At 36.1% G+C, this 13761-nt stretch overlaps 1 protein-coding gene, 1 long non-coding RNA gene and 1 pseudogene across 3 annotated transcripts; 2 read left to right on the top strand and 1 right to left on the bottom strand.

Annotated features, from left to right (window-relative positions):
- LOC109946990 lies at positions 2130 to 4720 on the bottom strand. The gene is made up of 3 exons (XR_002269987.1): positions 4067 to 4720; positions 3936 to 3993; positions 2130 to 2473 (listed from the first exon to the last, which is right to left on the bottom strand). It is a non-coding gene; the product is annotated as an uncharacterized LOC109946990 (long non-coding RNA).
- On the top strand, positions 6315 to 8642 carry LOC18786149 (MATH domain and coiled-coil domain-containing protein At3g58370). Of its 2 annotated transcripts, XM_020556318.1 has the most exons (4): positions 6315 to 6556; positions 6681 to 6806; positions 7062 to 7246; positions 7438 to 8642. In XM_020556318.1, exons 2-4 carry the CDS (start codon positions 6682 to 6684, stop codon positions 8274 to 8276), a joined length of 1149 nt encoding a protein of 382 aa, XP_020411907.1. In that variant the 5' UTR covers positions 6315 to 6556; position 6681; the 3' UTR covers positions 8277 to 8642. The 2 variants fall into 2 exon arrangements, with proteins under 2 accessions (XP_020411907.1, XP_020411906.1); XM_020556317.1 differs by lacking the exon at positions 6315 to 6556 and having other exon boundaries at positions 6564 to 6806.
- Positions 10048 to 13069, top strand: LOC18785700 (annotated as a pseudogene).

Here is a 13761-nt window from a genome sequence, read left to right as displayed (position 1 = left end):
CAAACCAAAACACTAAATTATGTTCTATAACATAACACTCGTGTTCTTTGATTTTAACGCTTACCAAGAACTCAAATATGTGGAATCATGATTTAAGACCTTTATAATCGAAGATAATGTTATCAGGAGTTTGTAGCAATTTTCGGTGTATTTTTCTGATATTTAATCAATTTTTTATGAATTTTTAAACATAAATTTGATAAAAGTATCAAAACTGACACGTGACGCATTGACAGGGGGACAGCCATCAGACACACTGACTGCGCCCCATTCAGCTTCCGCCATGTGTCGCCCCACACAATTTAATACTATTTTTCTAGGATTTAAGTTATAAAATTGATAATAAATTAAATACAAATCTAAAAAATACACCGAAAATTGATACGAACTTCTTGTGACATTCCCTATGACCTGAAACTCCAAAAACATAATTTTGACTTATAAAATTTGAAAATGATAACAAAAACTCAACTTTATTTTAAAACAAACCAAAATACTTAAGTATGTTTTATAGCATAACACTCATGTTCTTTGATTCGATAATTACCATGAACATAAATATGTGGAATCATGATTTTAGAATCCATAGTCAAAGACAATGTTGTAAGAAGTTTGTATCAATTTTCTATGTATTTTTTTAATTTTTAATGAATTTTAGAAATGAAATCCATGAAAAATAATATTAAATTATAGAGAATCACACCTGGTTGCAGCTGAAAGGAGAGCAGTCATTGTTTTTGACAGGTGGCGTCGTACGATTGCGCCACATGTCATTTTGTTTATTTTTTTTTCAAGTTTATCTTTAAAAAATCATTAAAAATTAATTAAAAATCAGAAAAATACACCGAAAATTGTTAAAAACTCCTTACGACATTATCTTTGACTATGGAAGTCTAAAATCATGATTTCACATATTTATGTCCATAGTAAGCCTCGAATCAAAGAACATGAGTGTTATATTATCGAGCATCAACTAGTGTTTTAAATCGTTGAGAAATAAATGTGAGTTTTTGTCATCAATTTATATTTTTCTGAGTGAAATTGTATTTTTGTAGCTTGATAGTGTAGAGAATATCACAAGGATTTTGTAGGACTTTTCGGTATATTTTTTGGTTTTTTAATTTATTTGTTATGAATTTTAGAAGTGAAATAAAAAAATAAATTATAGGGAATCACACGTGGCTGCAGCTGAAAGGGGAGCAGGCACATGTCATTTTGTTTACTTTTTCCAAATTTATCTTATAAAATTATAAAATTAAAAATTAAAAATCAGAAAAATATACCGAAAATTACTACAAACTCCTTATAATTATGGAAGCCTAAATTATTCTTATATTATTATTTACCCTAAATTATTATTATATTACTTTTTATCCTAAATTGTTATTATATTGTTATTTACCCTAAAATATTATTATATTTTGTTTTACTGTGAATTATTATAATATTAATATTTACCCCAAATGATTATTATATTACCTTTTACCCTAAATTGTTATTATATTGTTATTAATCTTAAATTATTATTAAATTATTATTCTCTTACTTTTTATCCTAAATTGTTATTATATTTTTATGTACCCTAAAATATTATTATATTACTTTTTAATAATAATAAATTAAATAAAAATCCATCATGTGTCACTCCATACCATTTAATAATTTTCTAGGATTTAACTTACAAAATTCATAATAAATGAAATAAAAATCCAAAAAATACACCGAAAATTAGTAGGAACTCATTGTGACATTCTCTACGCTCTAAAAGAATACACTACGTAAATCTAATGTCTAACTTCAACTTTATAATTTCCAAGAAAGAGTTGAAAAAATTGATATGGCAACAATAATAGAGCAAAGACAATATAACAGCAATCATATGGCAATACGTAAACCTGATATTCATCTTCAACTTTATAATTGCCAATACAGAGATGAAAAAATTGATATGATAGCAATACGGGAGCAATAGAAAGACAATATAACGACAATTAGATGACAATACATACACCTGATGTCCAACTTCAACTTTATAATTGCCAATACATAGGTGAAAAAAGTAATATGGCAGCAATAAGAGAACAATCGGAAGACAATATAACGGCAATACAGGGGCAGAATACACAATGTATACAATGTTCTCTCTTCAATGTATAATATAAGTAAAAGTATTTTTCCAATGTTCTGTGAAAAAGAAGGATTTTTCTATTGCACACACTTGCGAATATAAAAAGAACAAATTCAAGACTGAAATTTCTCAAGTAAATTGAACTCAATTTCATTGAATGAGGACTAAATTACAAGACTAAAATATATAATTCCTCAGTTACATGTTTTTTTTCATATAATTACAGCACACTTCTTGTGACAAAATGGAATGTTGTCCCATGCCAAATTAATGATAGTTCTCAATGACAACAGTCTTCCATAACTCAAAAATCTAGGTCCAACTGTGATTAAAAAAAAAAAAAGCCTGCAAAAGAGATGGCAAAACAAGAAATTAGCGAAAAGGAGAAACAAAGACCCAAAAAACAAAACAGAAACTGAGACAAGAAAAACGCAATCACTAAAAGACCTAAGAAACTCATACTAATTGGCAAAGAGCTTCCTAACCTAGAACACAAGAAGAGAAAATTGGAAAATGTGGAACACATGAAGCACAAAGAAACTGTTAAATTACATAAGAGGGACATAACCAAACATCAAAACACCTCAAGGGGTGAACTTAATCAACCAACCAATAATCAATATATCCAAACAACATCCATAACATCAATACAGAACCAGATACAACTACAACATCCATAATAGCAATACACAGAACAATGAAACTAAAACACAGCTGCATTCCAATCTGATAAGATTGAAGAAAAGTAACTATTCCTATACAAAGTGATATTACGGGAACATGATTGGGAACAAAAAGAACCATTAAAAAATCTTCAGATGGTTTGGCAAAAAATGGGGCAATGTGGAATTGTCTGACTCAAGAAGCTCCACATGTACTATATATAAGCTTCCTAAAGAAGGCAGTAGTGAATAGAACAACCAAAATTTTCTGAAGCAGTCCAATATTCTCCATTTCCTAAAAAACAAACAATTCCTGATAAAATAAAAACAAACCAATCCTATGTTTCTATATAGGTGTAAGAGAATCATGAATTGAAACAAATAATCGACAGGGGCATCTTTAGAACAAGGAATGCAGATCCATATGTTACATTTTATAGCAAGCCATACGAAGGGGGGTCTACTTAATGCTCTTGCAATACTTTAAATTTTGCTCAAGCATCTCATGAAGATGCCTGTTTTCAACTTTCCCATGTTCCAATACTTCAAATATTAACACCAAAAGATGTGTATTTCAATGGCTGATTAGCATCACACTCTCACAAAATCTAATAGCATAAGAAACAAGCACATTCCCATTCATTTCAATTAATAACTCTATTTCCTAATATCAGCAAGTGGGTCCATCGAATAGTAAGCTAATCTTACAATTCAGAACAACCATGTCAACCAAGAGCGTAGGTACTGGTAATTTAGTAACACAACTTCCATTAATACTAGAAGAATTTAATAACATGTCTACACACCCAGCCACTAAAATTATAAGGCTAAAATCTGAAATATGCAAAGATCAATTAAAAACTACAATAATACCATTATCAATGATCAATTAAAAATAAGTAGTCCACTTGATAATTCATAAAGCCACAGCTCATAAATTAGGCATTGAATGAATCCCTAAATTAGAATTTCGAAAATTAACCCAACTGAATCCCTAATTCCTAAATCCCTAAAGTAGAATTTATAAAGGAAAAAAAAATTGAAATTGAATGACATGAAGAAGAAGAGAACCAGAGATGTAGGTGTTTCAGGTCAGTGGTACGAAGGATTACTGAAATTTGAAGAGGGAGAAGAAGAGGACTTACAGAGAAGGAGAGGGAGAGAGAGGACTGTAGCAAAAATTGGAGCCCATGAATGCCCCTACTGTTGCAATAATAAGAAAAGGGGATCAATGAATTTATAACAGACAAAGTACAAAACCAATATCAGAACTCACCGCTTTGGAGAACGACGACGGAGTTCGCGACTGTGGCTTAGTTGTGGAGTCGCGATAGTGGCTTCGCAGTGGAGGTCGACAACAAAGGTCGTGAGTTACGGCGGCTTGGCTAGGTCAAACTAGGGTTCCGAATTTGAGTAGAGCTGGGTTATGACGATGGATGGGTGGAGAATTGGATTGGACAGCAGGGAGATGGCTGGCGAGCTGGAGTTGGGTGTCAGAAAATAAACTTTTGGGGTGATAAAGTGTCAATAATAACAAAAGACTCAAAACCCTCTATGTCTGTGTTGGTTGCAAGATATTTGCCGAATGGAGTTTGGTTCTTTGATAATCTTAAACCAGAGATGGCGAGAGCGAGAGATACAAGAAGAACATATTGCAGAGTGGGTGGCTTTCGAGGAAGGAGGGTCAACCAGGATGAGAGAGCGTGCTTTGCACTTTCGGATTGCATCTTTTGGTATGGGTAATTTCAACCCGATTGTAGCATAATAGTTCAACCATGGGATGGATCTGATGGCTATAAAGTGAACCCCTTATAACTTACCACTCATTATAGTATGAGCGTTTTTTTTGTGGACTGACCCCAAATTTAGATTTGGGGCATAAAATTCCAATACTGCGCATTAGGCTAAGTCTAGTTTTTTTTTTTTTTTTTTTGTTTAGTTTGTTTTGTTTCATCATATTATTTCAAGCATCACGTGAAGAGCTAGCTAGCTGGCTACCTTTTGCGGACAGGTTGTGTTATCAGTGATAATGTGATAGTGGAATCCAAATTTTCACTAAAATGGTTAAAAGATACTCAAACCACCATGAATGTGGTTTGCATGGAATTAGAAATATCTTAGCTCAGTGACGGACTCAGGATCCGAACGTCATAGGGTCATAGTGTAAATGTTTCAAAGAAAATTTAAGAATGGATTATTTTTCTTATCTATTTTTTCTCTTTCAAATTTCATTCATTTCTTGGACAAATATACTGTGAATGATTTCGATTTGTCATTTTTTTATGTATGTTTTTGAGTAATTTCAATTCGTAAAATTTCAAGCCAAAATTCTATTGTTTAGACTTTTTTGAATATTGGTTTTAGCACTGTTAGAAAAACAAGCCAAAATTTTATTGGGTCAGATATTTTGCATGCACATTTGGTTCTAATCTGTTGGTTACTGCATTTTGTTCTAATTACAATGAAGAAAAATAAGTTTTTTTTTTTTTTTTTGTTTGTGTGGAGAAATTCTTAAGTGTTAAATAGTGGTGATAAAACCATGTTGTGGTCATCCATAGATAAACTTACAAGTAAAGCTCAGCATTCATGGATTCTAATTTCTAAGCCAGTCATTGGAATTTGGAAGGAAGAAATACTAATAAATGGAACAAAGTTGACTGACTGATTCCAACAACAAAACTGGTTAAAAAGATTAAAAAGAAAATGCACCAAGTAGGGGTTGAACCTATGACTCTCTGCTTAGGAAACAGACGTGGGAAAATGGAGGGATACAGAAGGGTTTTTTATTTAAAAAATTTTCTTAGGCCAAAACGACGCCGTTTTGTCCAAGGTGTTTTAAAACAAACAGAAGCGCGTTGTGCTGCTTCTTCTTCCTCTTGTGCCCAGCTTCCTCCCTCTTCCTCTTAGGCAAAATATCAAGCATTTGGAAGGCAGTTCAAGGGGTCACACAGCCAGCTCAAGTGGACTTCCAAGCCTATTTCCATGGCTTCCATGAGATCGTTTGACCTCAATGACCGCACTGTGAGTCCGTCTCTTAAGCTGCTTGGCCTGGCGAGGACTCAGGCAGGCTTTAATTGGCTACAATACATTTAAGACATGCCAATGTTATTTATGGGCCTTCAGAGCAGGATTCTCTCTCTCTCTCTCTCTCTCTCTCTCTCTCTCTAGCATAACCATATCACATAATTTTTTTTGGGTTTTTTTTCCTTATTTATTCAAATACTATTGTCAATGATATTTCAACCAAACTTTATCTCTGTCTACTACAAACTCATACACTCACATATAAAGAACAAAAAAGTTTATAGACACATGTCAAATTCTAAAAAGAAAATGCTCTTTATATGTAAGGAGTCAAGTATTTTTCTTTAATTTTATATATAGAAATCCTTTTAAACATTAAAGTCTAATTATTCTTCAAACTTAAGTTAAGTACTATACTCAGCAAAATCATTTTAAAACTTTAAAAGAATATAAGATAAATTTTGGAAAAAAAAAAAAAACAACTCTATCAGTATGTTTTTTAAATATTAAAAAAAGACACCATTTTGACCTTTAAAAGTAAAAATAAAAATGAAAAAGCCCCATAATGCTTTGCGGACAAATAAAGTTGGAGCCTTTCACTGCATCAAGTGCCACTGTAGTAGTGCTGTGGCTTTGTTGGGTTTTTCCAATTTCTTTTCATCCAAACTCTCTCTCTCTCTCTCTCTCTCTCTCTCTCTCTCTCTCTCTCTCTGGGATCCTAGGCTTGTAGAGTGGAAAAAAGGCAAGTCTCTCAAGTCTTAAACATCGTTCGTTTAGTGTGATATTACTCGGTGTTGTGGGCACTTTTTGTTTTTATTTTTTGGGTTCTGATTTATGGGTTTTATTTGGAATTGTTGTCACTTTAGAATGAAGAACAAGAAGGACGAGGAAGATGTTGTGTCTGGGACATTCACATGGGTCATCGACAACTTCTCTAAGCTCAAGACCGACAAACATTACTCCGACGTTTTCACCATCGGTGGCTTCAAATGGTACGTTTTATTTTATGTTGCCATTCCTAGAAGACCCATTTGTTCTTTTTTTTTTTTCTTTTCTTTTTTTGGGATCTGAGAAAAAACCCATCTTCAAAAATGGCATTTTGAAGCTCAAATCGTAAAAGGAAAGTTTTGATGTAGCTATTGCTTTCATTCAACCATGGCTGTTTAAGTAACAAGCTCAAGTTTCAAACTCGGGCCATAATTTCTGTTATTGAGATTTTTACTGGGTTTGGTTGGTTTTTTTATCAGGCGGATCCTTATACGTCCAAAGGGATCACACGACCCTGAATCTGATGTCGTAGACCAGTTGTCCATGTATTTGGGTGTTGCAGATGCTTCAACATTGACACCAGGGTTGGCTAGATATACACACTTTAGCTTCACCCTGGTTAATCAACTTGACAGCAGCAAGTCAAAAATAAAGCGGACACAGGGTATCTCTTTGCTCTTCATGTTCTCTGTTTTCTTGTCATTTATAATTTTTTGTTTTGGTTTTTTAAATTTGTGTAACTATGTCATCAAACAATATTCTCTTGATCTTTGTTTTTACCTGATTAATTACCTGGTGATGGGCTTTGCATTCTTAACTATGGCTTTTGTGTTCCTTGATATTTTTCTTTCACAGGCTTTGCGAAAGAGTTCAAAGAAGAAAGGAGGGAGTGGGGCTACAAATCATTCATGCCTCTTTGCGAGCTTTATGACTGCAGTGCAGGTTATCTGGTGAATGATATATGTATTATTGAAGCCAAGGTTGAGGTCTTTGTTAACATTGGAGAGCAAGGAAGTACTGTTTATGCAACTTTGGAGTCCACAAAGAAAGAACGTAAAGGGCAGGAATCTTCAAGCATGATTTCTGTGCAAGCTGCAGACTCTTCACCAGCACCTATGACACCATCTTTTGAACGGAAGCCTCCTTTCCTGGGTACACTTAGTTCTGAAAAAGTTTGCAATGAGCTGACCGGTGAGCTTATGGAATTTATGGGTTTAGGAAAAATAGAGAAAGCTTTTGTTCCACTGCTAGAGGAAGTTTGTTCGTTGCATCCTTCGTTGATCGAGTGTCTACATAAGAGAAATCGTAAAGTTAGTGAATGTGCATTCACAGCTTTTGGGGAACTCTTGCATTTTCTGAAGACTACAAGGGTGAAGGATATGACTGAGGACGCCTGCGTGCGCCTGCAAAGTTTATGGGAGGATGTTGAGATGTTCAGGTTTGACTTGGCGTGGCTGGAGCCTCATGTTCACTCTGCTTTGGATAAGAAGAAGTTCCTGGAAAGGGCAAGGAGAGTGAAAAGACTGAGAGAAGATGTGGATATTTTGGATAGTGAGAAGAAGAGGCGGAGTGCTGCTCTAGCTGTTACAGAGGCAGATCTTGAGGTGGCAAAGAGAGACTTGGCTAAGGAGGAAGAGGGCTTTGTGGAGACAGATATGGATAGAGAGCTAGGTTATGGGATGCCTTCGCCTTAGTATAGAATTTTATGTTAGATATGACTTGTAGTGCAGGTAAATGAAATATACATGGATGGTGAGCTAAGTTATGGGAACCGTTAGCCTTATTTAGAATTTCATCTTAGATATGAGTTGCAGGACAGATATGGGCAACACATATTTGAACTTGTATGACATAGGTTTGTTAGCCCCCTCAACTCCCTGGTATGATCGATTAGGCAGGATTGCAGAGTTAATGGGTACTATGCCTTCGTTCAAGTTATGGACTTGAATTTGCTTTTGTCAAAATCGCATAGTTTGGGACATATATAGTCTCCTTCTATTGAGGGACATGTTGTGGGGTCCATTCAACGACTTAAGAGCCGTCTACTTTTGAAGTCTTCATTAATAGGCCTTTCTTACAAAAAATTAGATAATTTGTAAATCATTAAGGCATCTAGTTGGCTCTAATTGTTATAAAAATTATAATTTTCCTTTTGTCGTAAAAGCCAAAAACAACCCTTTATAATATAAATAATACATAAAACAAATTGGAAAGTCTTTTAAGGTAAAGTAAAATTAAATAAACAAATAATAGGTAAATAAAAGTAAAATAAATTATGGTTATGGAAGAAAGCTTGGTATGGTGAAGCATGTCAAAGACTTTATGACGCTGTCCTAAAGCCTTTGTAGACTCTCAATGTGTAGGTACTGACGGTCTACACGACTTCAGGAGACAGATCCCTAATTGCGATTGTCTTCTTTGCCAAACCACATTAGAAGGAAAAGCACATCAGCGAGGAGAAAGCAACCATGTAGAGAACCACACCAAGGAATTAGTGCTGGCGTCAGAGACTGCCTCTCGTCACAACACCAAAATCGCCCCATGCGGGATCCAAAGCCAGACCCCAGCCTATGCAAGGCGCTGGAGACGGCAAACTAAAGAAGAGGGATGACGGAGAAGACTGGAAAGAAGTGAGACAATGCAAACCCTAGGTTTTTTGCACAGCTCTCCTCGCATATGAGAGAGCGACCTTTGGTTATACTTTAATTATAAATAAGGCATGGGAAAAACAACATATTTTTTATTCATAGATAATATACAAAATAGGCTCTATGTGATGATAACGCTGCACGATTTTATGATATCCTTACTCCACAAAATTTTGTTAGTTTCTCTACAATTTAAATATCAATTAAAGCCAATAAGGTGGTGCCCAGTTTAAAAGGGTATTGACTTGCAAACTAGTGGTATCAAGTTTGAATCCTTATAAGAAAGCCTCATTCCCTTGTAGTTATTATAATTTAACCTTAGAAAAAAATCAAGTATTTTTTGTGTTCAAAAGAAAAAATCAATTAAAACCTTAGAATCACTTTAAAAATGAACTTATTATAATTTAACCTTATTGCCCAAAGCAAATTATGTCTTAACGCAATAGTTTCGGCTTGTAATACAAGACCCATAACCAATAGGAAAACCATTATGACAAACAATGCTAACATTTCCTTTAGAATCACTTAAGACAAAACTGGCAGCTGTTTGTCTATTATTCTTAACAAAACATTTTTTTCACTCCTTATTATAATTGAGGACACATATCTTTGATATTATTAAAATACCAAAATTGCCCACAAGATCTATTAATATTTTAAACAAAATTCAAGGTGCTACACACAAAAAAGTTTTCTTTATCTTTTTTTCTATTTTTGATGGCATAGACAGAAAGTTAATTTCAAAGCTAAATTTGAGAGAGAGTTAAAATTCAGGTGAAAAATAAGGGAACTTCTAAAAATGTAATTTGGCCTAAACAGACCCCATGTGGCAAAGCACAGGACAGTTTTAAGTTAGACCCAGGAACAGAGGCAGAGACAGGAACTGCGGCAGTGCGCTATCTCTCTCTCTCTCTCTCTCTCTCTCTCTGTACCTGAAAGTCTCGAACGGAGAAATACCCAGCTATCAATGGAACAGGCAAAGAGGTAAGAATGGTTTTTTGCTTCTGGTTTCCTACCCAAATGTTCATGCATGTAGAAACTGCTGCTTGATTTTGATTTTTCTAACTCATATTTCAACTTTGGCCAAAGACCGATTTGTTTACCATGTTTCTAGATCTGATTATATTTGGATTTCAGCTTGAGTTTTGCTTTCCTGTTCAAATAATGAATCTTTTCAGTGATGTGTAGCGTCGTTTGCAATCTTGTCTTGCAGAGAAACATGTTTAGAGGGAGAAATTTGCTTTCTCTGAAAAAAACGAATTGGGATTTAGACAACCATTAGAAGCATCCAGAAGTTGAAGAAAGAGAAATTAGGAACAGAAATAGTGGGTTTCGTTGGGTTTGTTGTGTTGCTTTGTAGACAAAAGGGTTTGTAATGGAAGGAGGGTCAAGCCACAATTTCGTTCCTCCTTCAGCTGGTTTTGATAAGTCAAGGATTTTGGATGTTAAACCTCTGCGTAGTTTGATGCCTGTGTTTCCAGCTGCGTCTCAAGCCCCTCCCTTTCCGTGCATGCCTCCCTTCGGCCAAACCCCTAATGGATTCTCCATTTTACCCATTTCAACCACAAGGCTCTCAAACCTCACCTAATCTCAATAGTCCTTCCCCAATGAGGATACCAACGGGTCCCATGGCTGCTCCAATTCGGTCATACAGAGCCCCCGCGCCATCTGGGGCACTGCCCCATGACTTTCCGGAGGAGTCTAATGGAGAAAGAGGGTCATCATTGGGTGGGGCAGAAGATGACGATGGGTATTTTGATGCTCATCTAGGTTCTAGTTCATCATGAAAGAAGACCGCAGGCTAGTTCATCTCGAAAGGAGAAAAAGAAAAGTGGAGATGGCGATTCATTAACAAACAATGGATCGGGAGTGAACTTTGTTTCGGTTATGAGTCCATTTCAAGTTGAAGATGGTAATAGGGAGTTGGTTAACTATGTACTTGTGAATTTTGATGCACTGCGGAGAAGGATCTGCCAAATTGAAGATGCCAAGGAATCTAAAAATGGGATTATTAAGCGTGCAGATTTGAAAGCTGGTAACATTTTGATGACCAAAAAGGTTCGAACGAACATGAGAAGGAGAATTGGGGTTGTGCCTGGAGTTGAGATTGGCGACGTTTTCTATTTCCGAATGGAAATGTGCGCAGTGGGATTGCATGCTCCGTCAATGGCTGGAATTTACTACATGACTAGGAAGGGTGACTGAAAAAGATCCAGTGGCCTTAAGCATTGTCTCTTCAGGAGGGTATGATGATGACACAGAGGACAGCGATGTCTTGATATATAGTGGCCAGGGTGGGAATAATAACAACAAAGACAAGCAGGTGGCTGATCAGAAGCTTGGAAGGGGTAATCTTGCTCTTGAGAGAAGCTTGAATCATGGCAATGAAGTACGAGTTATTCGGGGTGTGAGAGATGAGGTTAATTCAACAACAAAGGTCTATGTCTATGATGGCCTATATAAAGTCCATGAGTCATGGACAGAGAGGGGGAAATCTGGTTGCAATATATTCAAGTACAAGTTAGTGAGGGTGCCTGGGCAACCTGGTGCTTTCGCAGTTTGGAAAACTATTCGTAAGTGGAAGGATGGTTTTTCGTCAAGGGCTGGACTTGTTCTTCAAGATCTCACTTCAGGGACTGAATCTATACCTGTTTCCCTTGTAAATGAGGTTGATAACGAGAAGGCGCTTGCTTCTTTCACTTATTTTCCTAAACTCAAATATTCTAAATCTTTCATTTTAATGCCGCCTTCTTTTGGCTGCAATTGCCATAATGCATGCCTCCCAGGTGATATGAATTGCTCTTGCATTCAGAAAAATGGAGGTTCTTTTCCTTATACTGGCAATGGGATCCTAGTCAGCCGAAAGCAATTGTTACATGAATGTGGTCCTACATGTCCTTGCTCTCCCAACTGCAAAAACCGAGTATCCCAAACTGGTGTAAAATTGCGCTTGGAAGTGTTTAAGACAAAGGATAGGGGCTGGGGCCTCTGGTCGTGGGATTCTATTCGGGCTGGTTCTTTTATTTGTGAGTATGCTGGTGAAGTTATTGATGAAGTGAAGTTAAAGCAGAGAGGGCATGCAGGTGAAGACGATGAATATATTTTTGATACAGGCGTAATTATGACTCATTTAAGTGGAATTATGAACCAGGACTACTAGAAGAGGAGACTTCTAATGACATAAATGAGGATTACAACATCCCGTATCGCCTAATCATAAGTGCCAAGAATGTTGGAAACGTATCACGGTTCATTAATCACAGTTGCTCACCAAATGTTTTTTGGCAACCGGTTCTATATGAACACAACAATCAGTCCTCGCTTCATATTGCTTTTTTCGCCATCAGACACATTCCACCTATGACAGAGTTGGCATATGATTATGGCAATTCAAGCTCTAGTGAAGCTGACAATGACAAGGGACCCCATCGGAAAAATAAATGCTTATGTGGATTGTGGGAGCAAATTTCCCCACGAGAATATTCGCCCAAGATTCCTTCGTATTCTCCGCCTCTTTTTCTCCCTGCAAAACAGATCGGAGTAAAAGACCACACCCGGGGGGTGTTGGCCAAAGGCCCGTCGATGCCTAAGTTAGGTAGGGTAATTCAAGAAAAACCGGGTGGCCGGAGCCTTGTGAGAGAGAGAGAAAGAGAGGAGGTGGCTGGGGTTTTTGAGAAATTATTTCTACAGAGTTTTAGTAGGAATTTAGGCTTACCTTACCCTTTGTGTGTGGCCATCCTTTTATAGTGGTCTCGGAGGCTAGACTTTCAGAGGAATAATTCCGTAGATGGAAAGGAATTATTCCTCCCCGATTTGGAATTGATTTGATTAATTAGGGATTTGATTTATTAGGGTAAATCAAATCCCTAATTGTGGTAGGTATCAAATCAATTCCTAATTTAATTAGGTGACTCCTCATTTAATTAGGAATTGGGGTAGGAATCAAATCAATTCTCGACCCAATTAGGTAATATTCTATTTAAGTGGGTAATCCCCAATTAAATTGAATAATTCCCAATTAGGTCAAATAATCCCGAAATGGAAGGAATTATTTGATCTAGGGTTTTGATTTAATTAGGTTCCCACATGGATCATCAAAATGCCGGGGTTACTTTGGTTGATTGTGTAGGTTCTAAAACAAACAGCTACGGTGCCAAGAAACAGAATCCTGGCTAGTAAGTTTGGAACATCATCATGTTTAAATGTTTTTGAACTTAGCGTAACTGTGACTTTGTTGTTGTTTATCTTTCAATGTGGGGTCGATGGTTTAGGTTCCAGAAACAGGCAATCATGGTGCAGACAAACATGATCTTGGTGGAAAAGTTTGGAATCTCCCTAATGTTTATATGTTTTTGAACTTTTATGTCGTTTATCTTTCATTTGTAGTGGAGACATGCTTGCATAGCTTATTTTCCTTCCATGAAATTGCATAGTTTACTTTCCCTTATATGGGTTATTTTTCCTATATAAAATCTCTCTGCATGCAAACTCATGAAACCCAGCCATCTGGGATTGATGTGTTACTTAGAAG

The sequence above is a fragment of the Prunus persica genome, chromosome G2 (genome assembly GCF_000346465.2).
Source record: "Prunus persica cultivar Lovell chromosome G2, Prunus_persica_NCBIv2, whole genome shotgun sequence".
NCBI lineage: Eukaryota > Viridiplantae > Streptophyta > Magnoliopsida > Rosales > Rosaceae > Prunus > Prunus persica.
This window is presented reverse-complemented; position numbering and strand designations above follow the sequence as displayed.